The following is a 27,070-nucleotide window of genomic DNA, read 5'->3' as shown; positions in this document are numbered from 1 at the left end:
GGGGCCCCGGAGCGGAGCTGCTGCCATCTCCGACTGCTCCTCTCCCGCGCCCCTCCACCACCTCTCCCGTGCCCCCGCACCGCTGGCAGCAGCTGGAATCCTCCGGAGAGAGGAGTTGCTGCTCTCTCCTCTTGCAGCTTTCCCGGCGCTGGTCGGGACATCTGCCCGCAGGTCCAGCACAGACCTCGTGCCCCGTGGCGAGAGGATCGACTTCCCCGTGGGAGCAGCTCATTCCTCTGAATTGCCCTCGCCCCCGTTTAACCCTGCTGGGGCTCACGCGAGTGCTGCAGGTTAAAACGCTTTAAAAACCCCCTCGGTTTTGTCACCAATGTTAAAAACCACCACCCCCAAACACAGCACTTACAGCGTGGGGACGCAGGGGCACCCCGGGGTGGCCAGGGTGCCCCTACTCCCCGGCTGGGCTCTCCGGTGCGTGGCGGGGAGCCCGGGGTGCTCCCCGGGACATTCACCCCGACTGGGACGCAGGGCAGAGCAGCTCGGCCTGAAGGAGCGGGTGCCACACTCCCCTCTTCCTCCTCCTCCTCCTCCTCCTCCTCCCGCTCCCCCTGCCCCGGGCAGGCCAGGGCGCAGCAGCGCTGGGGACAGCAGCGCATCCGTCGGGCTGAACTCGACAGTAAGGACCCGCGGCGATCGCGGCACGCGTCCCTCCTGGCTGCAGACGACATGCTGGCAGCGGGGCTGTTGGCTCACAGCGCCGCCGTCTTCTTTGGTCCAAGCGCTCAGCCCTGGTTTGAAGCCTCGAGGGGGTTCCCCAAACACAGCTGCAGGAGAAGCCCCCCCCCCCCTTACAAAGCGTCGCTATAAGGCGACTGGCTTTCTTTTAGGGGAAAACAACGGAAGCTTTTGCAAAGCCACTGATACATGGTTTTAGCACACGTGGCACCGAGGTGCTTCAGCAAAACAACCAGGGGGAATAAACACTTGTGATAGGCAGCGTGGCGGGACACCGCAGTGGGATTGTCGACACGCGGGTGGAAACAACCGGCGGCAACGCGCACACATAGAGGAGAAAAAAATAAGACTAGCTCTGCCTACCATAAGATGTACCCGCTGGAAAAACGCCTTTCAGCTCCCGCACATATAAAACCTCTGCGAGTGACTCCAGGGTCCATCTCAGAAAGGCATAATGGCAGGAAGCCATAATATATTAAAACAGTAGATTAAAACAAACAAGAACACTTTGGATCACATTACACATCACTTTCCTCACGCCTGACAACAGAAGAAATCAAAGGCAGTAAAAGACAATCGTAGACCATAATGGCCTAATAACTCTGCGATAAAAGTACGTGTGGGAGTTGGCTGCGAGGAGCCGGCGCAGCGCAGGATGCAGAGCCAGCCCCGAGCGGAGCCCGCAGCCCTGCACTCAGCAGCACTACGGCTTAAGTGCTCCTTCCAGGCTTCCTTGAAAATGCAACGCGCTCGCTTGAGAAGCGTAATTAGGCCTCCATTGCGGGTGATGTTCACACGTTATGGATCATCCTTAAAAATGACAGAGGAAGAATGACCGAGGGCTCTGGATTCTGCGCTGCCGCTCCCTCCCCATCGTCGCGGGAGAAGCCCGGCGCCCGGCAGCGCGTCCACCCCGTCCCCGCGGGCGGCCCAGGCTGCGGCACCAGCAGCAAGGGAAGGGGCGCAAACTGCGCGCGCACGCTCTCTGACTCACCGCGCACACGCGTGGCCGGGCGAAGCTTAAGTGTGTCCCCAGACACCTTCGCAGGTACGCAGACGTTCCAGGTAGAGGTAAAGCACCAGCAGCCGTCAGGTACTTCTGGCACCCGCCTGCGCCTCCCGTGCAAACCGTGCCCAGGGTCCGACCCTCCGAGTCACCCCGTGGTAGCCGGTGTTTTCTCAGTGCAGCGTTCAAGGGGAAGCTCCTTTTTCCGGGTCCTTCCTACCGTTTCTCTCTCGGTAGCACCGGGGCATTTGGGCTCCGTGCCGGGGCCTCGGGCAGGAGCTGCAGCCTCCCCCGGCTCTGCCAGGCGCCCTTTGAAGGAGCACGGCCTTTTCGCACGCCCTTGGCTGAGCAGCCGCAACCCCCTTTGAAGCCGTTTCGGGCTACGGGGTCCCCGACGAGCAGCGTCCCCGTTCTGCCAGCCGAAGGAGTGACAGTCCCCTCCGCGAGAGCAGACGGTGGTCACGACTTCCAATCGCAAATCCCGCAGCGCCGAGGCGGCTGCTCGGTTGGATTTGGGGTGGTTTGCAATGGCTGCTAACGCCGTTCTGGTGCCCACCGCTCCTGGGGAAGCTCCCAAAGGCCCCGGGGACGCCTCTCGTTCAGCTCTGCACACGGCAGTCTTTTCTCAGCCCCAAACCCGCTTCGGCTTCTCACCTCCACAGCACACGGTACGTCCCGGAGCTGCGCCGAGCTGCCCGCAGCGTTGCGCTCACGTCAGCTGGCATCACGGATTTCTGTTAAGCGCTGACGATCCTTCCCCGAGGTTACAATTCACATCGCTCGCTGTCTGCTCTTGGTTCCCACCGCTGCGTCCCCGTTTGGTGTCTGGGCAGGGGCAGTGCTCGCACCACGCCGTCGGCAAAGCGTCTCCCGGGCGAGCGGCAGTGGATTAGTGCTGACTCCGTCCATCAGGGACGATCTCCGTACCGCTAAGCGGGCTCACGTCGAGATCCCCCTCCATTCCCAATAATCCACTGACGGACCTCGATGTTCTGCGGGCAAGCTTTTCAGCTGCCGCCAGTTACCAGGCAGGGAGGCAGCAGTGCTGGGAGCACTGGGAAGGAACCGGCCCGGAGCGGGGCATTTCCGCTGCGCCTCCGTGCCAAACGTGGGGCATTTTCCTGAAGGAACGTGGAATGTGGAAAACACGTTCCATGCACAGCCGCCTCGGGCATCTTCTGAAGGGACCTGGACCTAAGATGGATCGTGACGCAGTCAGCAGAGTTTGCCAGAGAAGACAGACAGCAACAGCCCGGGGATGTGCTGCCAGGCAGCAGCATCCTCCCTTTTTTTCCTTTTTTTTTTTTTTTTTAAAGTAACATTTTTCTTCCATGTCAGCATTCGTGTTGGAGGGAGGGTATACAAATACGTGACTCTAAACAAAGACTGCTTGAAACTCCAGAGCTTGCGGTTTATTTCCTGCAGTCCCAACCCCACCCGGACGGTAAAGCCAAGGGAAGGAAAGAGCTCGACACCTGCGATGCCCCTTTGCCATCGCCTCAAACCGGCTCCTCCCCACCTCGGGCCCGGCCGCAGCCCACCGGCGTGGGAGGACCCTGTCGATTCGGCAGGCGTCAACCCGGGTCTTAATTCAATTCCTGGTAGCTGCAATTAGCAAACACATTTGCAGGGGACATCAGGACGTGATTTACTGCACATTGAAGTCCCATCTGTCCCCGCCGCGCAGTCTGAGCCCCCTCAACGCGGTGTCAGAGCGTTTTACAGAAACACGCTCTTTTGCTGTATTTTACCGAGTTTGAGCGCTCTGTGCCCATCGCAACAGTTCGGACCAACGCTACGAGGCAGTGCCGCGCTGCCGGGAAACTGCATTGTTTGGCAGGATAACGGGAGATGCCGTTAGTCTAACTCATGGGCATAGGCTCAGCAACCCCAGGCATCACTTACTACCTCCCGTTTAGCTCTGTTACGGAAGCAGGGCGTTGCAGTTTAATTTAACAGGCTGTCTTCTGATCAAAGTTACGCTGACATAATTATTCAAGTCAGCATATTGACTTCAGGTTATTTACCCCAGCCAAAATTAATAGCAGCAAACTATCTCAAACGCCAAGGTAAAGTCAGGACCCCTTGAGCAGAACCCTGTGCTCACACGAAGCTCTGCCATTACGCCGCCTCGGGCAGGCCAGACCTGCGTTTGCACATTTACACGCTTGTGGCGCGAACCCGACGGTGCCCGCGGTCCCCGGCCGGCTGCAGCGGCCCCAGCTGCCCGGCCCCAGCCGTTGCTGCTCGGAGGACGATGCTTCATCCACGCCTCTCCCTCCCAGCGGCATCCACCCGCTCTGCGGTTCGAGATCTTTCAAAGCCTTTCTGGCACTGCCTCGGGTGCCCCAGCGGCTCGGCCCCGGAGCGCTGTTTGGGGAGAGGTTGCGATTTGTAATGGCTTTTTCCAGGCGCTGCAGCGTACGTGCGGCGGTTATGCTTTCAGCTCCGCCGGAGTATTTCTGCTCTCCGCCGCTGTGTCAGGTTTTCCTCGCCACTAGGGAGTGTAAATGTGTCTTCACATGCATTTCTGAGAGACCCTGGAAACCTTGCCATAAATCAGCAGGAGGTAATGTTGCTCTTTAGTACTTTGTGGATAATGTATTTTGACATCTAGGTAATGAGACGGAGGTTTGACTTCGAACTCCGCATCCTTCGCGGTGGGGCTGGTCCTGGGAGGGATGAGCCCTCGCAGCCGTCCTCGGGGCCAGTGGGAAACTCCTGTCGCCGCAGGCAGCGGTTCTGCCGTGCGTTACCAAACGCGTCCCCGTCCCCCTGACATTTGGCCCTTTTTCCTGCCCCACGAGGGATGTGATCACAGGCACCGTCCCCTCCTCCGAGAACAACGGCAGCGACACCTCCACCGCTCTCTCCCCACGTTATGGCCTCGTGATCTCTTGGCCTTTGGGGTTCAGATGTCAGCGGGCAGCTGCTCCCGACGCAACCCCTGAGCCCGGGGGGGATAAAAGGCTGCGCGTCTCGGAGACGATCCATCTCTGTGCAGTCACGTAAAGGATGCCGCTCGGCCAGGCCAACGGATGCAAATTAAATAACCTTTTCCTGGCGCTTACCGATGAGCACAAATTTAGCAGGAAAACAAAAGGCAGATTTTAGACCTGGTCCAAATTTACGAATCCCTGTGCTACACATGCAAAAGCAGAACTTGCTTGTGAGGGCTTGAAAGTTATGAATCATAAATAAATCGCTTGCCCAGCGCACGGGGTAGCATCACTAAAAGATGAGCGCTTTTCCCAGAGGATGAAAGACCCAGCGCAGCCCGTACGTGCTCGGGTGGCCCCGAGGGCGGTCTGACCCAGCCAGGAGGTACAAATCAGTTTAAGCTTTCGACCAGCCTGTGCGGAGGTGCGAGGACCCGGTTGTTGGCCATGGTTTCAGGGTCAGCCCACCCGCCACGAGGAAAGCGGCAAAACAGGAAAGCAGACGGACGCGTTACCTGTGCAGCTCCGGGTAAATGTGGGGCCGTTTCCTTGGACGCTGAAAATGCCCTCGCAGCGGTATGCTGGTTTTTGTTTCCAAGGGGTTGCTGTAGGGTAGCAGGGAGTTCAGCTCACCTGCTGCTAACAGGACGTGAATATTCATCCTCCTGCAACCTAAGCCCCTGTCTATCCACCACAGAGTGACCTTCTTGCCAAGGCAATCCCGTAACTTCCCAGGATTAGCGTAGGGAAAACACGCGTCGTGCAGCCCCGCGTGGCCACTGAGAGCCCCAGCTGCCTGCGCCTGCAGCACCACCCGTCGCTCAGTGGCATCCCGCGGGCGCCCTCGCCGCTGGTCCCAGCGGGGCACCGAGCTGCCTGGAGCTCACCCGCAGCCGCAGAGGGACGAGCGGCCTCCCCGGAGGTGATGATTCCTGGTACAAATCTCGGCAGGAACCAGCAACAAGCTGATTTACCGTGGAGCGAGAACTTGCCAGAATCAGGGTCTCTGCCACGAGAGCAGCGGAGGGACCGTCACTCCCGCTGAACGCGGAGAAGCTTCTCTCTTCGCTACTGCATTTAGGAAACAAGGAGGTAAAAGCCAGCAAGTAAGCGATCGCCTCAGACTCACTGATGCTTGGCAATTTTATACCCTACTGTTGTAACTTTCCAAAGGGAGAGCGAGCCAGTGCTTCCACAACGTTAGAGAGGTTCTTTTGGATTCAAATAAATGCGATGTTGCTTAAGTTCTGCCATGCTTACTCAGCCAAATCTCTGTTCAAATGCAAAATGGCAAAGCTACCGACTGAAACACCAGAGGAAAGGCAGGCGGTAAAATCACCGCTCTGCTCTCTTCCATCTCCCAGCCATTCGGCTCTCTCCCCCATCGCAATCTAGTAATGAGAGCTCACTAATGGACCAGCGTAAGTATACAACAACTCTCATCACTGTTCTAGAAAATAATCAATCAAGCACTTAATTTTTAACATAAGAAATAAGCTGCATAGAGACTGTTAATAGATAACTGAATAAATTATCACAGGTGGGATTCAAAACTGGCGCAGATCTGCTACCACCTTCGTGAGCCCGGTTTTACAGACGGCACGCAGACCCCGTTTTCACAGGAAGCAGACTGCCACTCAACCCCACACCTCCTCCCAGCGCCTGGCCGGACCTCGGCACGAGGAAACCGCCGCACGCGCATCCACGTGCTTTATCCCCTCTTCCACCTCCCGCAGCATCCCGTGGCGCTGTCCCGGGCGCTCAGCGAGACCCTGGAAACGGAGCGGAAGAGGCAGGGTAGGAGTAACTCACCCCGGCCTGAACGTGCTGATCCACACGGGAGCAGACTGCGCCTTCTTTCTGCAGAAAGCTACGGACGCAGGCACGCTCTCCGCGCCAGAGGCGGAGGGTTCCTGTGCCAAAGCCTGGCTGCGCGGTTGTCGCCCCCACCGAGGGTCAGCGTAACTGATGCTGGAGTTTGTTCCCCAGGTGGGACGTCACGCAGACGAGGCGGCGTGAAATTATCAGGTCCAACCTTGTACTAACTGCCAAAAGGGTACGTGCGAGGCACTTCTGCGCACGCAGAACAAGTGGCTTTGACTGCTGGGGACAGCCATTTTCAAAACCACGCATAAATACCCAGATAAAGGCTGCTGCTCGCAAACTTCAGTAGCGAACCGCCCTCGCGCGCACCCGGCTTGACCCTGAAGGACTGCGAGCCCAGCGGGCTGAAGTGCCGTTACTTCCCCTGAAAACCGAAGGGACTGACCCATCGCGGCTTGGCTACTCCAGTGAGTAACTTGGCACGTCAGGACCAGACCAGCATACCGCAGGTGGCACGGAGGCCCTACTCCAGAGAGCATTCGAACATTGAAGAGGATCTGGCCGAGACCCCGCACAGTGGGAGCGTTTGGCGCACATCTGGAGGGCTTCCTTCCAGAGGGAGCCGGAGCCTGAACCTCTCGTGCGCATGGGGAATCACCTTCCCGTCAGGGGCAACCGCTGCTGCACCGCTCACTGCCGACCCGCCCCGCTGCCCGGGACGTGCCCAGCTGCTGCTGCTTTCTGGTGCAGAGACCAGGAAAGGACCAGCGAGGACAGCCAGTACCACAGAGGGCTCTTACTAAAGACACACAGCTCGGTTATTTCTTCCAAAAAATTTAATTGAGATTCCATCTTTATGGCAAACAATACACAGTAAGATTATACAATTTTTTTGTGTTACATTAAATGGAAGTCCTTGTTCAATTGGAAATACATGTGTTGGACTAAAAGCAAGTATTTGTACGCATCTGGCATTAAAAAAATAAAAGCAACTTTTCTCTCTTTTGCATCTTACCCTCACATTGATTTCCAACCTTCTGGGTGTGGTAGAAAGGGAAAATAAAGTGAGCTTGTAGATATTCCTAGGAAAATCCCGGCCCCGCTGAACTCGACTGTAACATCCTCCTCTCTGGGGAGAGCAGGACGTTGGCTCACAGACACTACCCACACACCTTTTCATATTACAGCACCACTTTTGGAAGCTATCATATTTTCTAAAATGCAGCCAGTAATAAGGGAGATTTTATAAACTCCAAGAGAGAAAAACTTCAACTAAACAAAGAAAAAAGAAACATTGCAGAGAGTTAGATCAGGAGAACAGCCTAATAATGAGCAAATTCTTCAAAAAATTCCGTTTGCAAACACCTTTACTTCCTGCTCCTTTCCTTAGGACACCGAGGGCTCTGTTTCCCAACTCCTCTATTTTTCAATCGATATCCTCGGGCCAGAGCTCGGAGCACCGTGAAGATTTCGCTCCCAAGCTCTCACTCCTACTCTCGGGCGCAGCCTCAGTTGCGCAGCTGTTTGCCAGCTGCACTGCAAGCGGCACCGCCAGCATCAGCACCACCGCTGAAGGCCAGCCTGAGGACTCAGCTCTTACCAACAAAACCCCGGGACGCCACGCTGCCTCGACGCATCTCTTCAGCTCACTTCCAACTGGTTGCTTTTTGCCAGGGCATGTGGAAATGATAAACGCTTGCCAATGAAATAAAGTACTGCAAAAGGAGTGTAATTGATAATGAAAAAAAATCAAACTAGAGTATTGTGGGAGGACAAGAGTCTCCCAGATGCTGACACTTCCACACGCTCTGATCAATCCAACCGGAGCAGAAAGCGCTCGGGGTCTGACAAGGCCGGGTCCTGAGCGAGTAGCACCAAACGTTTAAAATCTGCCAGGGGGGCAAACTGAGTGCGTAACTGTAGGACTAAGACTGCAATCTCCCAAAAGCAGCAGCTACACATCACTGGCAGAGTGCTGAAGAAGAAGGCACATAAATGGATGGGATTCATCTCTCCTCATGTTAAGACACGTGCGACATGGCTAACTACATCCGAGCTAGCGCACCACGCTCCCTCCGTGGTCAGACGCAGCAACAGAGTGAAACTCACCCAACCTGTTGCGGACATCTGCTTTGAGAGACGAGTAACTTCTCGGAAACATGTATTAAAACAATCTTCCGACCATAAGTACTACCTAGGAGACCAGCTCAGATGTGGACATGTAGATCGGAAGCATCTGAAGTAAGGTCAAATGAATTCCACCGTTAGTGAGCACAGTCAGAAATGCTCCCAAACAGAAAACCCCAAAATTAGACTATTTCAATGGCAGCAGAATTCCCACTGTTACTAGTCTCACTGTCACCTTGATTTCTATTAAAAATATTAAGCAGAGCTGCTAGCTAACTTGCTCAGGTAGTTTTTCAACAGGCTTTTGATGCTACGCTAAGACAAAATAATGCGTGTTAAATAGCAGGACAGTGACATTACATCATCTGTTCAGCAAAATGAAGAACCCCACCAATTCTATGAGGCAAGATCCATCTGCTAAAAGCTAGAAAATTAAGTGATTTCTACATTATGGTCTAATAGCAGCAATAGGCTTAGTAATTATCTCACTTGTGGTTAGCATACTAAAAAGTGAATTTTAAATATCTTTTATTACTGGGCACAAACATAATGTCTCATAATTAGTGCTGGCTAATATTTTCAGTATGCTCTCCAGTATGGAAATAAAAAGCCAATCTATATTTATAGTATCACAATGTTCATGCAAAGTTAACCTTCACTTTCCAGCTTCGGCCACACTTCTAAATGTGCTGGTCACAACCTGGATTTGAAGGTCAGTATACCCTTCAGCTGGTAGGAAAGAGGTATAAGTAGGAAGATTTTACAAAACAGATTGTTTTCCACTGACCCTTAAGAGTCAAGCAGAGAAACGGGAACAGAGAAAGTTCTTTGTCCAACGAGAGACATAAGGCCAGCGTTCCCTTCCCAGATATACTGCAGACATTTTTATTCTTTTGACATTGACTCAAAGCTTGTCGGTGAAAACTTCACCCTTCCATACACGTGATAACCCTACCTACTCCCCCTGAGCAAGGGCAGGAATCAGCTTCGCGCTCCTCCTTCCTGCCGAGGCAGCGAGCAGAGACCAAGAACAGAGCGAGAAAGGGAGAACAGAAGCCCGGGCTTCTGGCTCCCTGCCACTGGAACAGGCACAGGGATGATGAAGGGTCAAGGAAGACTTCTTTGTGCTACAGCAACGAGGGACAGCAGTAACGTAGGCGGTTCTGGCACTGAAGGAATTTGAGCCTGTCTCGCCATAGTCACACTCAGAAGCTGCAGTATGGCAGTGGAGACACGTCAATCGACTCTCGAGAGGTACGAGGCCACGGGCCCTAGCGAGGCTGTACAGTAGGATTTACATCGCTCCATGGCAGTACTTGGCCCACTGGCTGATCGACACGGCATCCATTCATTTCTTTAGTATCCCATATTTAATTTGTTCAACATGAATCAGAACAAGACAAACCCCTGTTACACCAAGGGAGGCCTATTTTCTTTTTAAACAACCCTATCCTTGAAAGATCAGAGGTTCAAACTGTTCATGCCTCAATTACGTAAGCAAATTAAACTGTCTGAGCAGCATGGCATCTGCTTCTCAAACATCACGATCGGCTGTACCGCCAATTTACAGAAAACAACCTGCATTGCCGAAGTACTGGCGTTTCAGTGCTAATTACGTAAAGTAAACATTTATACCCACGAAGCCGACAGCTAGACTAATACACATATGGCTCAGTCCCACAGAACACTGTCACAGCTTTGCTCCTCCCCTGTCCCACCCAGGAGGAGAGGTCCCCATGCGAGAGGACCACTGACTGAGGTGCTGCGGTACTTCTGCCCTGACCTGCTCCAGGTGCCAAGCTCAGGCATGCTGTGCAGTGACCAGCCTTTCAGAAAAGCTCCCTCCTATCCCCAGACTAACCTGGACACCGGTCCCGGTGCTGACAGGGAGGGAACGCTGCCCTGAAAAGGTTTGTCACTCCACAAACCCACCACTACTTAGGAGTGGATTCAGCAGTCCTGATGCACCCAGACGCCTGCCAAAACAAGCAAGAAGTTTAGCTGGGTTACAAGTGCATACTCCTGGCCCACGATCAGTGCCAAAAATCTAACAGATGAAATCTGGCTTTTGACAAAGGTATGCATAAGCACACAGCTGTCAGCCCATGGGGCTGCCTGCTCTCAAGCATCTGCAATGTAAATTACTCCTGACTTATCATCTCAGTTTTAAATAACAACATCAATTAAGCTAGATCAATTGTACCTGTGGAACTCCGTAGGTATCCCACAGAAACCACAGCGCTGCGGCACAGTAGAAAGCACAGAGCAGATCTATAAACCTTCTGGAGAGCAAGCCTGACTTCCTAAATTTACCTAGCCAAACAGCGAAAGCCCTTCTTAATAATAATTTAAACAACCCATTTTGCTTAAAAGATAAACCAATGTGTTTCCATACACGCTGCTGATTTGAAACCGACACAGTTTGTTTCAGTTGAGCACGTTCTTCAGCATGACCCAAGCAGGTTTGTTCCTTTCACTTTATGCTCTTCAAATGCAGAGGCTTTCCTGCAGATAACGAGAGTGTTTTTTCTAAAAAATGTAAACAAATCTTGTGCGTTCTACTATCCCGGCTAAGCTTTCACCGGAAGCTTCTAGCAGGAGGAAAAAAACCAAACTAAAACAAAGCCTTATCTTTATGTTCTAAAAAAATTACACACATTACTTAAAAAGCATTAGAAGTCACTTGATCTTCAAACTCATCTGAAAAATGACTCTCAGAAGAGACATTCAGTGACTATGCTGGTTATACTGTACCTTAACTATAAACAAAACAAATAATTGTATGCTTGACCTGGAAAGCTGAAATTAATGCACTCATAACAAAACTGCATACAAATAAATCCCTGCATAGGAAATAGAAGCTAATTTGCAGAAAAGTTTTTTAAGTTTTTCAGTGCATACTTATGGGCTTATGCTAAGTCCAATCATAATCAGATGAAATGAGATCTTTTCACATCTCACAGGATAAACGCCCTTATTTCCCTACTTTCTACAAACTCTTCTCAAACAAAGAAAACATAAGAAAAAATAAAGCAAAAAACTCTCCTCACTGTTACACGAGATTAATGTCACAGACTACCAGCCTGTAAGTATGTAACAGTGGAGAGTTCGGTCAAGCGGTTTCTTTCCTTTGCACCGCTTCACTGGGGCAATTTTCCTGTATAACCCAGCGGTGCTCTCCTCGACCACCCATCACAGCTGTTGATCTGTGAAGAAGGCTTTTGTCTCCCTGCAGACAGGATTTACACAGAGCGGACAGCAGAGGGTTAACTGCCTAGAGCAGATTTCATTCGACTGGATATGCGAACAGACCAAGTCTGCCAGAGCCTGAAAAACAGTTAATTAAAAATCAGAAGCGAGCAAACCTATTTGCATAAAATAAAAAAGTGCTTTAACATTTTTGCTCTTAAACTCAAAATACTTTAAAACGACAAGACGACACCCATAATCTAGTATGAGACACACAACTGCACACTTTTACAACTATTACAACAAAGAAGGTACCTTGGAGAACAGTGGATTTCCATTAAGAGACTCTGCTCTTCTGATATTTTCAACTCCACACTGAATCAAAAATAAGGAGAAAAAAAAAAGTTCAGACTGCTAGATCCTTCACTAATTAGCCTTCCAAATCTTCCTGTCTACTTCACTCTGAAGTTGCCCCAAAACGACAGAATTAAATGCAGTACCATGTTCTTCAATACAGCAACAATTACTATGATGCAAAATGTCACCGTCAAAAATCGATGGTTCTTTTTCAGTAAGGATAGTAGTGGCTTAAAGAGTTAAATCTAGAAAGACGAATTCCCGTCTGTTTTGTGTTGCTAAAAACTAGAGTTAAGCCAGTTCAGATTAATTTTCGATTTACAGAAAAATAAAGTTTGCCCCAAACCATATTGCAAGAAGCAACTACAAAGCAAATTTCAAAACAGGAAAAGTAATTTCAGAACCCCGCTATCCAAACAGTTATAAAAGCTATAAAACATTCACCTCGTTCGCTAAAACTTGGGCATACTCAATATCCAGTTCATAAAGTGTTTCAATGTGGTCACTTGTAAATGCTATTGGGACCAACAACATGTTCTTCTTTCCTCTTTGGCAGAGCCCTTTAATGGTCTCATCTGTCTGTGGACCGAGCCATGGCATTGGTCCAACCTGTAAGAAAAGGGGGAGGGAAATAAGGAAAAAAACCCCAACCTCATTAAATCATTCTTACAAAGAACACCCACGTTTTCTTAAGCCGGACAACACGTACCAGATGATGTTTAACAGAGCCAGTTATGTGTACCTCCCTGCTTTTGATAGTACCTCTCACTGCCTCCATTAAATTTCTTATGAAGACATACTGTCCCGTCACTTAAATCCCAAAGAAACAGAACCTGGGCTGGCCTAAACGAGACTCTCATGAAATTAAATGAAAATTTAAATATAGGTGCACTGTTTTCCATTCAATAAAGCTCTAACCACTACTGCAACAGGGTTTACCTGCCTTTTAAAGAAGTTCCCATTCTGTGGCAAACTGTCCTTACCCCTTTACTATCCATGCAGTATTTGGTGCTGATGTACCGTAACAGACAACTTTAACAAAATGACAACAATGGCATGATAGGTGTAATGCCCTTGAGACATAAGGTTACTTGTGCTACATAATTCTGGTAAAACTTATGTCCCTGGCAATTTGCAGTAGTAATAATAAGTACAAAGTAATGCAAGCAGTCTTCATCGAGAATAATGAAGTCTCTTTGTATTCGGCTCGTATTATTAAGAATGCCTTTATCACAGCGATGACTTTGGCTCAGAGATCCTCAAAAAGTAACACCTTAAAAACCCAGTGAGTGCTCCATTCTTCCTACTGATGGAGAAGGACAAATGCCAAACTAGATGTTATGAGATCATAGGTTTTCTAACAGACACATCAAAAATCTACTTTAAAATGATGTAATGTACAAAAAAGGCAAGAAACTGCGGATAGAGTATCTGGAAAGACTGAGTTGGAGTAAAAGATGGGGATTCTGTTCTAGCAGAAATACTTGCTGAAAATGGGAAAAAGGCAGTGAGGTTATGATCAAAGACCATAAACTCCATCACCTGAAGATGATGTGGCAGGTGGCTTTACAGCTTCCCTGAGCACATACCTTGGACTGCCACACAAGCCTGTAAGGGTTGGAGTAGTTCAGCTTCTCCATGACTCTCTGGACAGTAGCTCCCACTTCTTGAGGATACGGATCACCACGGTTCACTACCTTCAACACAAAAACACCAGACCTTTTTCTTCCAGTGAATATGTTTGGACAAAGAGCACCTGAAGACTGGGAAAGGCAAGCACGCTGCATGTGATGTGGCTGCTCCCGGGATGGGCCAGATCAAGTGCCTGGCCCATCTGAAACAGGGAAGAAAAACTGCATTCTTGCCCAGCAAAACCTACGATGAAGCTGCTTTACCAGAACATCTACTCCTCTGCCTTCACACGATAAAAGATAAATTCTTCTATCATCATATAGAGATATGGTTACACCTTGGTAACAGCACCGCATTTTTGAAAAATGATCCGAGTGCCATTTCACTGCAGTTGCTGGTTGCTGACAGAGGATCAAGTCATTTATTGCAACCTTGCAAAGATTTTACTTTCATTCCTTCAGGGAAAGTATTATTACTGCTTACTAGAGATGAGAAAATAACCAAATTTTCCCCTTCGTTACCATCCAGGTTTGAGCTGGCAAGTTCATGAGGCCATGAAAGCAGCCACACCAAGTCTGACCTAACCCAGCGCTCCGTCCTCAATGGTGGCCAACAGCGCAGATCTGAGAGGCGTGCAGGAGAGCAATCACAGCTCACATGCCTCGCCTTCAGCTTGCGTCAGGCTTCCAGCTGCAGCTCACTAACCTCCACATTTCTCTTTTGTATTTGCCTGGCGCTTCCCCAACTGTGACCCTGCCCCGTGGCTCGCACGCCCTTCCATTCGGCCCAGCCAGCATGACTCTGGTCTAACAGCAACAGAACCGGCCTGACATAACTCACAGACATGGGCAGCGAGTGAGCCGAGAAGAGGATGACGACATCTTTCCTTTTGTCGGGTGGAAAGAGGTTCAGTTCTTTCTGTATGTGATCAGAGAAGCACTGTTCAGAAAAAAGAAAGCAAAGACCGGAATCAGAAACGCTGCGAGGTATTATGTGATCTCAAATGACTCGAGACAGGCAGGTTCAACGTTCCAGGTTGCCTTAAGACCTCTAGAGCTCTCTTCCAGCCACCACTGCGATGCCAATATGACTATGCTTTTAAAACAAGATGTGCATGGTGGCCACTTTCAAACATTACCACACCAAAACATCTGGCATGAAATAACCATCCTTCTCCTGTAATTTCATACATAGTAGACAAGACACATTTCATTACCGTAACTAAAATGTACCCTCAAATTGAAGCGTTCGTCTTATTCTTCTCAAGTATTCTTTTAAAAAAGAAAATCTATAAACACAGCCTAAATCAGCAAATAGGTTCATCGTCTTTTAGCACATTCTATAGCTAAAGATCTTGTAAGCTTTGTTAGAAGCGAAGACTTGATCTGAGTGAAGTTTTTCCTCAGAATGTTTCTGTTACTTAACGTTTATATTGTGTTTTTACTGGTAGCAAATATTTCTAAAAAGGAAACTCAATAAACATCTGTATTCATTTAGTTCTTTGTTGTTTTAAAGTCAGCTGGCAATGCAAAGATACCAAGTTTCTCCTACATCAGCCAATCTATGAAAACCCCAGGGAATGCCAATTTGATAACCTATCAGACCTGCTCCGTTCACACCTCTCATTCTGACTGCTAATTTCAAAGGCTCTCATACAAATCTATACCTGAATAAGAAGGGGATGTGTGGGCCATCGGTCAATTATACTCCACTTCATCTTCGGCTTCTCCCCTTTTTTATTATAGTAGCGATAAATGGCATTTAAACTGCTTCCTGAAATGCAGAAAAATTAAATACATAAGTTCAGCCAAGGCATTAGTAACTTGTCAGATAAAAACAGGTTTGTAGGAAGGTTTTACAATATTTTAAAATGCTACGTATTTAAAATGCAACTGTAAATCAGAACTGAGAACCTCAAATGGGAACAATGATATCAAAGCTCATACAAGTACCAGCCAAGAACAATTTGCTAAATCATTCTTTAACAGAAGAACAATTATTGCTCTAGTTTCCATGACGAAAGCTTAATCAGTAGCGTTCCTAAGCCTTCAGTTTACGTTATCTCACAATAACAGTGGTAACATAGAGCTATCCCAAGTTAAGAAGTTTCTACCTAAAGTTCAGAATTATAGTAAATACAGAGAACCTCCAGTTGGCCATGAAGCCGACAGGAAGGGGCACTCTGAGGAAGACAGGGCAGCTAGCACGGACACCCTGCATGCTCCCTCAAGGCTCACAGACACTATGTTTGTCCCTGTTCATGTTCTGCTCCTGCCCAGATGCTCACCTGTGGTAGAACAACTGTACTGCGGGTACTGCGTGAAAGCGATAGCCCTTTCAATGCCATCTTTCTCCATCTCTTCAATTGCTTCTTCTGTCAGAGGATGGACGTACCGGAAGCCAATGTAGTATTTGTGAGGTGCTGACAGCCAAAGCACAGGAAAAGAAATTGCAGAAAAAACCCAAGAACTCTCAATAACACATCATTAATAAGTACAACGTACAGAACCAGACAGACTGGAGCTGTTGAAATAAACTTGATAATTTTCTGGCTACTTTTCTAAACCATTGTCACATAAACGCATCTTTCTTTGGCCAAGTATTTTTCTGGTAACTCACTTTGCTGTTATTAGAATTTAAAAGTGATTTATACTATCATTTGCTTCTGCAGGAAGCATCACTCTTCTGCTTTTACCTAGTTTAGCAGAGTTGTGGTTTCCAGACTGTGCAGAGCTCTGACTTTTTACTGGGCAAGTTCTGACTTAAAGGATGTGTTGGTAAAAAAGCATCACTACAAGATGCTAAATGAACACTCCTATGTCTTGACAGGCCACAGTTACAGATGTGCTATGGGCTTCCTAACAGCCCAGCTCAACTCACTCACTGAAATCAGAAGTCAGATGTTTTAAATACACCAATGTAATTTAAATGCCAAAACCTTAGAAAAGACAAGGCTTTCTTCATTCTGCCACACAAAAGGAAACGCACTGCTTAAGTGGTTTGCACATTCCAGGAAATTTTATTTACCTCAACTTTCAAATATAATTGGGCTGCAATTTTGTGTGCCACTACAGAGATATTCTGCTCTACGCGGATCAGCTTCAAACAGGAAAAGACACTAGCTGCCTATAAGGCATTTCGAGAAAATCAGATAGTTTTATCCCTTTCATGCTCCAGGTGCCAATAGAGAAGTCATCAAAAGAGGATGCCTTCAGTGCACCAAGGATCCATATGCCTTCACTGGATCAGGCCCTCAGTCCCAACACAGCAGGGGCATTCAGGCAGAATTCCCAGGTACTGGTCTGCTCCACATGCCCTCCCTTCCTTGCCCTCTAATTTCTATTTCACCTTCAGCAAAGACCCGGCTCCCTTGCATTTCCCTCACCTACTCCATCTTTTCCTTCATCATTTTCTGTAGTTGTAATCCTATTTCGCTTCTTTCCACTTCCTTGCCTCCAGTTAACCACATTAAAAAACAAAGCTAAAAACAAGACAAGGTGGAACCACCGTTTGATGCAACTGCTCTGGTCAGCATCCTCGTGGAGAAGAAGCCTCCCCTAGCCTGGGGAGCCTGCTCCATTTGCACATAAACCCCAAGGACCAGGACTGTTGTTTGGGGCAGGAGATTGGTGGTACTGAATAAGGGACACGTGTGCTCTCATTCTGACTGCTGGGTGTTTTTCATAGAGCTCTTCAGGCCTTGAAACACTTGATTTTAGAGGCAATATTATTCTCTCCAAGGACAACATTTTAGGTTTTTCCATTTTTCATCTCTAATCTTTTGGGTGTTGGCTTCAAGGTTTATGGAGTATGGTTTGGTTAGGGAAAGGGAGGGCATGTTTCTTGTTTTATTTTGAGTTTTGGTTTGGTTTTTGGTTGTTTTTTTTTTTTTTTTTTTTTTTACAGTAGAGGACAGAGGTTCTTAGGACAACAAAGGTTCTTAGGACAGCAAAAACAAAGTTTCTTTTTCAGGGTTTCCGGGTCACTAGCTCTGAAATAACATTTAACAGGTTTCTGAAGGAAGCAGATGTCACCACTCCATACATTTATACAGGATCCAGAAAACAGGTTTAGTCAGCCCCAGTTCTCTGCAGGAGGCACGAGACCTCCCAGCCAGGACCAGTAGCAAATAATGACCCAACTTCAGGAGCCCCAGGAGCCAGTAACCTCATTAACATTTTTAAATGGCATTAAAAACAAAAGTCTGAGTAACCAGAGCAAAGACAGTAGGAGTTTAACCTGGGAAAGGACATGCTGGGAAAAAACATAGCCAGCTTGGAAACTTCTTGCAATACTCTCACAGTATTATGCTTTGTCCTGGATCGCAGGCAGCAAAGGAGAGATTTTCATGTCTCTATACATATTCATTTTGTTGTTACAGTTAGAGTCAGAACTACTGGAAAGAGAGCAACATCTCCTTCCACAAAGGGCTGTCAATCTAAAGAAACAACATGGCCCCCTCATCGTTCTGCTGACAAGGGAATCTCAGCTAAAATACAGCTTGTAAGAAATACTAAGAAATGTTATAATTAAAAACAATAAAAAAGCTAGATGTGCCACCTTAAAATGTAATGACCATTGCAAAACATTACCCTATTTGATGCCAGCACTAGAAACCCCAAAACCTCAATGACAGAAATGGATTTTCCCATCACCATGTTTGTGTGATTTATTCTTACAGACTACTGAGCTACCCCACCCCACTCATTCAGAAGGAAGAGCTCTTGTTCATTTTTAGACAACTGCCTGTAACAATAAAGTTTTGTTTTAAAATTACACTGTTCCCAGATGACACGGGTGAGGCTCTTTATTTACTACTTTATATTAGTCCCATTGCTGAAGTGTAACTGTCAAATGTATACTACAGGTAATCGGTAAATTGATTAATTTACATAGGAGGGAATTTCACAGGTGGTTATTGATACTGTCTCACATGAGCTCTTCACCAACTGCAAATACACAGCAACTATAAACTCTACGCTCCAAAAGTCCAGATCAAGGTAAAACGAGTACGCAAAGTATCTCTCCTTTGCCATGTGTCACCACAACCTGCGAGTTACTCATTAACAGGGCTCAGTGCTCCCAAAGCGCAACCTGTGAGCACATGACACTCCGAAACGCGTAGCTCAGTCTGGAAGCACATCCAACTGTTTCCAGCTATTCTGAAGCTACTCTGTATCGCTGCAAGGTTACTCCAAACGCTTAAGGAATTGGTTAGCACTCAATTCAATTGTTAGCAATGGTTATAGCACGTTCAATGTTTAAAATTGCAGCTACTGTTAAGTAAAAAAGGAGGTCTCTAAACAACTTATCAGGTGTAGGAACTGCACAGAGGCAGGTGTGACTTCACAAAAAGCGGTCACCAAACAAAAGCAAGTGGGAGTGGTACGCTGGGAAAAGCAGATAAACTTTCTAAGCTTTATCTTCAGAACCTGTTGCAAACCTGACCCTTCAGGGACTCCTGCTCCTATAAACACTACTGCCTTGGATGCTGTAGCCTGGTGCGGTTTGGGGTTCAGGCTTTGACTGTACTTGCAGGGACCACAGCTGGCATTAAGCTAGAAAGTAGCATCTGTGGAAACAAGGATCAAATATCGCATGACTAAAGGTATCGGTGACACATTACATACTGAATGCATGAAATAAATTTGGTTCTAGCCTTCCAAGAGCGTTACTTTTCACCTTCCAAGAGCCTTTCACCTATCTTCTACCTGTAGCCCTTTTCTACCCAAGTCTGAAGCAGGTGCCTCAAAGAATTACAAAATAGCTAGGAATCAAATACCACGTACTGCCAAACATGGAGGAGGATTCCCTGACACACCAGCACCACATCAGCAAATGTCACAGACACTGAAGGGAGAAGGCAGCTTGCAGCACCATGCATCGTAAAGCTGCTGAGATGAGGAGAATGGAGAGCTCTCCTCTTTGGCTCCTCTTACTCCAGCAGTTTTTCTGTTAAAAATGTTTAGTGTTCCTATTGGAGTGGCAGGATGAGAAGTATTACCTGTAGCTAACACATCAGTGAAGAACTCAGCAGGCAGCTTAGTGATCTTGTTAATTCCTTCTACTCACAATGGTAGTCTGCTGCTTCAAGAACAAAAAGTGTAATGCAGAGAAATATCTTATCAGAACAAAGGTGACCCCCTGATAGGTCATTTCAGACAGACCAACCATCACCTTACTGTTTCTCCTGGCTTTTGTCAAAGCAGTGGTGACTCACTGTCTTTTCCTGTCTGTCCCATGAGAGGCAACACACAGAAGATGGCCATCGTCCTTGAGCTGCTATGTGAACGTGGAAGTTTAATTTCCAGTGCTGCCACTAATGTTTATTAATGCTGTGGTTTTAATGTCACATAGCAAGAAACTGTAGCATAAAAGGTACTGTAAGCAAGTGACCCATCGCCTTCAGCAAGCGGCAGAAGAGAAACAGACTTCTAGTTCATCATAGCTGCTAACTGAGCAACAACACAAGCTGAAGTCAAATTCAACTAACAACCAATTTGAGAGCAGTTTAGCTCTCGTGGTGCAAATTCCACCACGAATGCACTTAACCTGGGTGAAAAATGACTCACGGATCAATTTGGTTGGAGATTTTAAGAGAGAGATTGAACATGGCTGAATCACAGCAAATTAACATTATGCAGAGGATCGCAGTTGTCTGTGTGTGCACACCTAGCCCACTGCAATTGCACGGTAAAACGTGTTGGCTGCAGCCCTTGGTAAAAGGACATTCACAGAAGCATCTGCACCCGTTTCCCATCATACTAGTGCTACCAGGTAGCTTGGCACAGGGTAATCCGTACAAGTCACGGCTCCTTGCTGCGAGGGAGCAGGGTTCAGAGAGATTCTGCGATCTGGAGAGAAGGGAGGGAGGTGGTGTTCACCTTTCAAGTTTTCCTATCAAGGAGGAACTGGCAAAAACAGCATCTACTTCCACCCAAGCCAAACCGTTAGGCCTTATCTCCTGCTCACGCCCTCGGGTGGGGCTCACCGCTATCACTCAACCAAACCCTGCAACGTTCAGCTGCGGAACCTTGTCTTTTCTTACAACCGACCTTCTCTTGAGTCCTGAAATCAGGCCTAATTGGTGTGTGGTCTTTTAGTCATTATCAATAGTTACAGATTCAGACAAAGTTTCAAAAGCTCTGGAAACATCCAATCAATAATCACAGAGGGACATTTCAGAGGAAGGAAAGAACACCTGCAGCTTTGGAGAAGTCAGACTCCCGACACCCTTCCATGCAGTTACCTATTCTTTAGGCTCAGGCTGGCATAATGAAGGCAAGTACAAAAGGCTTTACAGCGTTAAGTTCTGGGCTCAGAGCTGTTCTACACCAGACAGTCCCTGCGCAGCGTCCCGACTGAGCTGGCCCTGAACAGGGAAGGGCACTTGCGGAAGCAGCAGGAGCAGGGAACACCGCACTGTCCTCCGAGTCCTGACGGTGGGCTGCTGCAAGCATGGCAGCCATGAGAAAGTGGCCGTGCATTGTACAGCAGGAGATCCCACCTCCTGTGAAACTCAATAGCACCAGCGTGCAGAACATGAACGACCAGGAAACCCTAGATCGACAGGCGTGTTTTACTCTGTGTGAACATGCACACGCGCAGCCTAAGAGGATCGTTGCTCTCCCACTCTACCTCTTTATAAAGAAGATAAGGGAATTACATGAGATTATACTGCCGATGGTCACAAACCTCCACCTCATTCATGCTACTGAGAATGCCACTCTGAACACCCTTCTCCCATGCCTGCCTTATTTGTTCACATGAAATACGTTCCCCTTCCTTATCATTAAGGCTCAACTGCTTGTCTTCAGTGTAGACTTCCTTAAGCTCAAGCTGGGCTTACAGGCCACGGTACGACACCTTGCAGTCACACACACCAACAGAGACTCCTGTCACCTAGCTGTAGCCTCTGAAGATAAGACACTTTATCTATCATAATCACCTACATTTCATCCCATAATCAAAGTGTATCTTTAGAGGGTGAGCCCGCCCTTTGATAATGACCTTAGGATGAACTGAATCGCTTTCTCTCCAAGCCCTACTCTCTCTCAATGAAAAAGGGAGCAGAGGCCACCAGTTTAGGCCGGATGCCCAATTTCCTGATGGCCAAAGTTACGCGGGATAAAACATGCCAAAAGCATCTAAGGGTGGGCTTACCCAGGGCAGCTCTTAAGCTAGGTACCTTGGGCGCAGGCAGAGGTGGCAGCTGGACCACAGCACATACCGGATCCAGTCTGAGAAGGTGGGTAAATGGTTGGTTGTTGGCTTTTGGTGCTACACCGTGTTACTGCAGGTTGAATGAGTACTGACAGTACTCTCCAAAGTCAAAGCCATTCTCCAATGCAGACCACAGCACAAAAACGTATTTGTATGTGTGGCAACCCCGTGCTTTTGCATATGCTGAGTTTTTAACAAGTAAGAACTTCTGCAATATCTTTGTCATGATTTCCTAGCAGGATCAAAAGCACTGTTCACACTCACAGTAACAATCAAGCAGCAAAAACTGCTTTACAAGCATATACTTTCAACACATGAAGCCAAAGAAACTTTTAACAAGCAAAGTAAAGAAGTACCCGTGCGAGGAGACATGCTGTCCAGCAGTTTCACCATGCCTTCTCCCTGCACCGCCGTCCACTTCTTGATTGGTGACCCACCTCCAATCCTGCTGTACTGCTCCTGGATTTTCGGTGTGCGGCGTTTGGCAATGAATGGTGCTAATTTACTGAAGCATTCAAAGGGTACACGTATTAATAGCATACCCAAATCACCACCCCTTTCCCCCAAATCTCTCCACTGCAGTGGGTTTTCCATGGCAATCTCCCCAAATTACAGCAAACCAGCATAGCATGGCTTGTTTAATGTTATATTCCATCACCCTTCCCAAACTTACCAGGTGACAGGAAAGCACAATTTGCAATTGGAAGAGAATGATTTTGGCACGCCTATTTCCAGAGAATTGCAATGACTGGTCCCAAGATGGGACTGGTCTTAAGAAATGCTGATATAAACAGAAATTAAATGTTTGAGCCTACAGCTAAGACGGCCACACCCAACACTGACTGTAACGCAAGAGTTCACAGTGTTTCTCACTTTTGAGCTGGAAGTGTCATTAGATCTCTGTCCAGGAAGAGACGAAGTAAGAAATCATGCACATCATCCAGCCGTTCTGGACCTCCCATGTTTAACATCAAGATTCCTGTTTTAGGTTTCCTATGGAAGCAAAAGATATTTCAAATCCTAGTGACCTACTGCTTTTTTTTAATTATTATTACAAAACAATCAGCTTATCCTTCTGCATTTGTCTTTTGCAAAAGCAGCACCCTATTTAGAAGCTCATCCTGCTTATGTAAAAATATGAACTACAAGCATGAGTAGCCAGAGAACAAGTATTTACATGATCTTTACTTTTTTAAAAAGTAATCACTGCGCAACACAGAGTTTAACTGGAAATACACTACGAAAACTATCTTGCAGCTAAAGGCTGTAAGGGAGGTTACAAAACAGGGTCTAAGGAACTATCTCAGCTGAACGCCAGCTGTAGATTCCAACCAAACCAAGCAGCAGCTTCCACAGAAAACAGATGAGCTACACACACAGGACTTTGTCTTCATTACTTCAGAGACACATCGCATCTCCTGAAGCAGTGAAAGCAGCAAAGAGCCATTCTACACATAAAATAAGCACAGGATTGGTTTTGTTTGGGTGGTTGTGCTATGTTTTTTTCTCCACAATGGGTTTTCTATCCAGGTGCAGGTCCGGCACACTGTGCCAAGGTTAACATCCCTCCCAGCACAGCAGAGCAGAGCAGATGGTGGTATCAGCTTTTACAGAAAGGCCTGCTGACCACAGCTCTCACCCTAGAGGTGGATTTCCCCATCCCCTTTTCCCTGGCCCAAGGGAGCCCAGTGACCAGGATCTCTTGCCTCCTGAGTGGACAGAGCTGAGGTTGCACAGGGAGCTTTGCCCTCCTCTTGTTAAAGCCAAGTCTTACAAAGGGGCACTGAGAGGAGCCTAGGCCTGCCCCGATGGGTCAGGACTTGCTTCCATTCCCTTCCTCCTGGAGTGCCTATCAGGATGCTGCTGAATAAAACCCAAGAAGCAGGAACCGGACCCTCAAATAATAATAATAATATCCTAATGTTTGTTCTTCTATTGCTTCTGCACTGCCTCAGGTCTTACCGTGGGCCACTGCATTCTGCAGAGAAAAAGGCAGGCAATTCTTGCCCCACAGAACTGTGAGAACAAGAGGCTCGGTGAATACTGCCAGCCAGATAAAAGCAATCACACACACACAAAAAAACTAGATCAAACCCCATGACTGCCATGTTTTACTACATAACGAGCTTTACAACGCAAGTAAAGCGGCACACCATATCAGAGAGAGACAGAGGGCAACGGCAGCAGGTCACACCCACCCAGACCTCACTGCAAACTTACCGTGCTTCTGGCTGAATTTGAGGTTTTGTGCTTTCTGTCACCGCGGCTGCAGTTGCCTGACCTCTCCATCGTACCGGGACCCTCAGCTGACTGCTGCCTTTTACAACTGGAAGAAAGATAACAGCACATTAATAACCTTGCACCGGAATGAGGGGGCTCTCCACCAGATAGGCACTAATCCCTCAACAGCTACGTTAACGCATTTGGCAGCATTGTGCTGCTTGGCATCTTCTCTGTTAAGCTCCAGGTCCTGGAATCAAAGTCATGAAATTGCAAGCTCCTGCCTTTCTTTAAACACTCTGTATACAAACAGCTTTTCAGGCAGTAACCTAAAACCAAACAAAAGCCCTGCTTTTAATCTTAAAAGATTACTTTAAGTTCCAATCATAAGCCCAAAATAACTGGTAACAACATTAAGAGAAACTACGCAGGGCTGACACACTAAGGAAGGAAGTACATCAAGCTACTTAACTCCTCACGGTACAGGCACACCTGGGCTAATTCTAGTCAAGCAACGCGTTTCTACACCGCCTCTACAATGTAGGTCAGACATTTGTTAGTTACTGTAGGTCCCCAGTAAACTTCAGCAACATAGGTCAGCACCTGCGATCCATAAGCACACAGCTCCTCAGTTTGACCCTGTGTCAGGTGCACTGAGCACCAATTTCAGAATCCACTTACCCAGGGATGCAGGCAGCTTGCTTTCTTACTACCCAGCTAGGTGACTTCTATTATTCCAGGATTTCAACATCAGCCAAAACCCAGGATGCTTTAGAAGTGAAGTCTTCCCACGTGCTGGTTACAGCCTGCTTTTTCCAAGGCACACTTTGTTTTCCTCAGGAGTTCATAGCCATTACATGATATTTTTTAGTGCAACAATAGTGTGAATTGCCCAAAATGAAAAAAATTGTTAAATTCCGTATCCCTGGCTCTCCAGCAATCGTTTGGTGCAACACTTCCCTCGTCAGATTGCAGGAGTTCCAGCAGCAGTTGAGCCCCAATAGCACAGACCTCCTCAGCAGCCCATCCACCCGCTGAGAAGAGCGTCTTACGGTTCACAGGTCCCTAATAACATCCTGAACAGATGCTGAATGCCCTCAAAACCTGCTGAAATCAATGACAGTGAAAAGCATCTTGCAAATCCAGCTCCTTACTCAGGATTAGAGTGTGTAGCCTGTATCTGCAGTGATAGAAAAGGCTGCAAACTAAAGAACTTCAATTCAAGTATCACTGATGTCTGAAAGACTCTTTTCAAATATTTATACTCTTCTTGTAGTTCTTAGGTTATCACTTTCTGAAGCACTGACACTGTATGTTAATTACATAGAACAATAACAAGAGAAGTTTCAACAACGGTATTGATCCTTCTGTACCGTAAATAAATGCCAAAAAGCATTTGCTTTACTTAAGGTGAGGTTTGGGCACGTTTCTATCTGCACCATAAAGCGCGTGACACACAACGCACAGGATGTGCAATGATGATCACGCCAGCTTGATAGAACATTGATAAAAGTGGGAGTTTTATAAGTTTTAGAGACGGCATTACCGTCTTAGGCTCTGGTGCCTCTCGGTAGGCACGGGGAGACACACCACCTCACAGCAGCACCCGGGCAATGCATTTCGCTTACAAAGAGTAGGAAAAGAGCTCTTGGAGGAGCATGCAAAGCTGACTGCCTGTTGCAAAAACTGCAATACAGTGGTGTACGTAGATAGTATGTAAAACACACCTCCGTAGCATTACGATAGCTGCGAGGCTGGCTTGCAACTGTATTTATTGCTCAGATCTCCTCATCGCACCTAGCCTAATTTTGAAAATGTGTCCTGTGACTTTTTAAACGAGGATGATTTTTACACAAGCACTTCCTAAAAAAGAAAGTGCCTCATTTAAAATTAAACTCCTGAGAGGGAAAGGAAAGAAGAAGAAAAAAAAAAAAAGCTGAACCAAACCGAACAATGAAAAACCGAGCCCGATAGCAGCAAACAACAAATGTCTCTCAGCTGAAGAAATCCCAGGCTGTGAGGCTCAGTTCATTTAGAGGAAAAATCATCATTAGCCTGTCCGGCGCTACCCACGCGCTCCCATAATTAACCCAGGACTTTCATTAAGGTCCCTCAGCGCGTTTACCACATCGCGGGGACGCGACTCCCTCCCAGGGCAGCGGCAGCCCCACGGCGCCCGGCGACCCCCGGCCCCGCAGTCCGGGGATCGGAGGCCCCGGTTCTGCCGGCAGCGTTACGCAAAGGCACCTCCCGAGCGTTGTGTAAGGCGGTCCCGGTTGGTATCGCTGCCCTCCCGCCTTCACAGACCCCCACAGTGAGACCGGCAGCCCCTAGCCCTCAGGTCCCCCCATCCCCGTTCCCGCCGGTTGCGGACGGCGCCCACAGACTCACGATGACGGGCCGCCCGTCCGGCGGCGGCGGCAGCGGCAGCACCACTAGCGGCGGCCATCTTGGCGGCGGCCGCCTGCATTCCCTCAGAGGGCCCCGCCGCCGTCCCTCAGCTTCACACCGCCCCGTCGACTCTGCCGCCGTCCCCCCCCGCCCCGGCACCGCCCACCGCGGGGGCGGTGCCGGGGGGGGGGGGGAAGGGACGACGGCGGCGGAGGCGCTCAGTCCGACCCCGAAGCTTGCTCAGGCTGCTTTGCCCTGGGTGTCCTCCACAGTCCCTGTGTGACCGTTACCACAGGGCTGAGAAATGAGAGCTCGAGCACCCCATGATTAAAACAAGAGAAGGTCATCCGCCGCCTCACATCTTGATCAGCCTTTGCGGTTAAGCCAGGATCCTCACCTAACAACAATCCTCCTCCTTCCTTCTCTGCTTCATGAAGAGCCCGGCATCATCCCAGCCCATCTCTTCCAG

General features: G+C 48.2%; 2 protein-coding genes across 3 annotated transcripts in view; one reads left to right on the top strand and one right to left on the bottom strand.

The window, feature by feature from the left end:
* Positions 1–3,773, top strand: part of ONECUT2 (one cut homeobox 2) — a 36,479-nt gene extending 32,706 nt beyond the window's left edge. The window contains exon 2 of the mRNA XM_054809803.1: positions 3,125–3,773. Within this exon, the coding sequence (XP_054665778.1) occupies positions 3,125–3,147 (23 nt within the window). The 3' untranslated portion in view covers positions 3,148–3,773. The remainder of the gene's footprint in view (positions 1–3,124) is intronic.
* Positions 3,774–7,283: 3,510 nt separating this feature from the next.
* On the bottom strand, positions 7,284–26,740 carry FECH (ferrochelatase). Of its 2 annotated transcripts, none has more exons than XM_054809616.1 (11): positions 26,602–26,740; positions 24,211–24,316; positions 22,864–22,983; positions 22,347–22,495; positions 16,055–16,189; positions 15,434–15,540; positions 14,608–14,706; positions 13,725–13,832; positions 12,580–12,744; positions 12,094–12,153; positions 7,284–11,916 (listed from the first exon to the last, which is right to left on the bottom strand). In XM_054809616.1, the coding sequence occupies exons 1-11, from the start codon at positions 26,678–26,680 to the stop codon at positions 11,782–11,784; spliced, it is 1,263 nt and encodes a 420-aa protein (XP_054665591.1). In that variant the 5' UTR covers positions 26,681–26,740; the 3' UTR covers positions 7,284–11,781. The 2 variants fall into 2 exon arrangements, with proteins under 2 accessions (XP_054665591.1, XP_054665592.1); XM_054809617.1 differs by lacking the exon at positions 26,602–26,740 and adding an exon at positions 24,892–25,580.
* Positions 26,741–27,070: the final 330 nt, after the last annotated feature.

Source organism: Grus americana, chromosome Z, assembly GCF_028858705.1.
Source record: "Grus americana isolate bGruAme1 chromosome Z, bGruAme1.mat, whole genome shotgun sequence".
Classification (NCBI taxonomy): domain Eukaryota; kingdom Metazoa; phylum Chordata; class Aves; order Gruiformes; family Gruidae; genus Grus; species Grus americana.
The sequence above is the reverse complement of the archived record's forward strand: the minus strand, read 5'-3'. Positions and strand labels throughout refer to the sequence as shown.

What these genes read in the sequence shown, in the direction of transcription:
- FECH (XM_054809616.1), bottom strand. Translation starts at nt 26,680, where the DNA reads ATGCAGGCGGCCGCCGCCAAGATGGCCGCCGCTAGTGGTGCTGCCGCT. An exon ending in CAAATTCAGCCAGAAGCACG is followed by an intron (nt 22,984 to 24,210) that starts GTAAGTTTGCAG and finishes TTGCTTCCATAG; the next exon opens with GAAACCTAAAACAGGAATCT. An exon ending in GGCTTGTGTGGCAGTCCAAG is followed by an intron (nt 12,745 to 13,724) that starts GTATGTGCTCAG and finishes CTTTTCTTACAG; the next exon opens with GTTGGACCAATGCCATGGCT.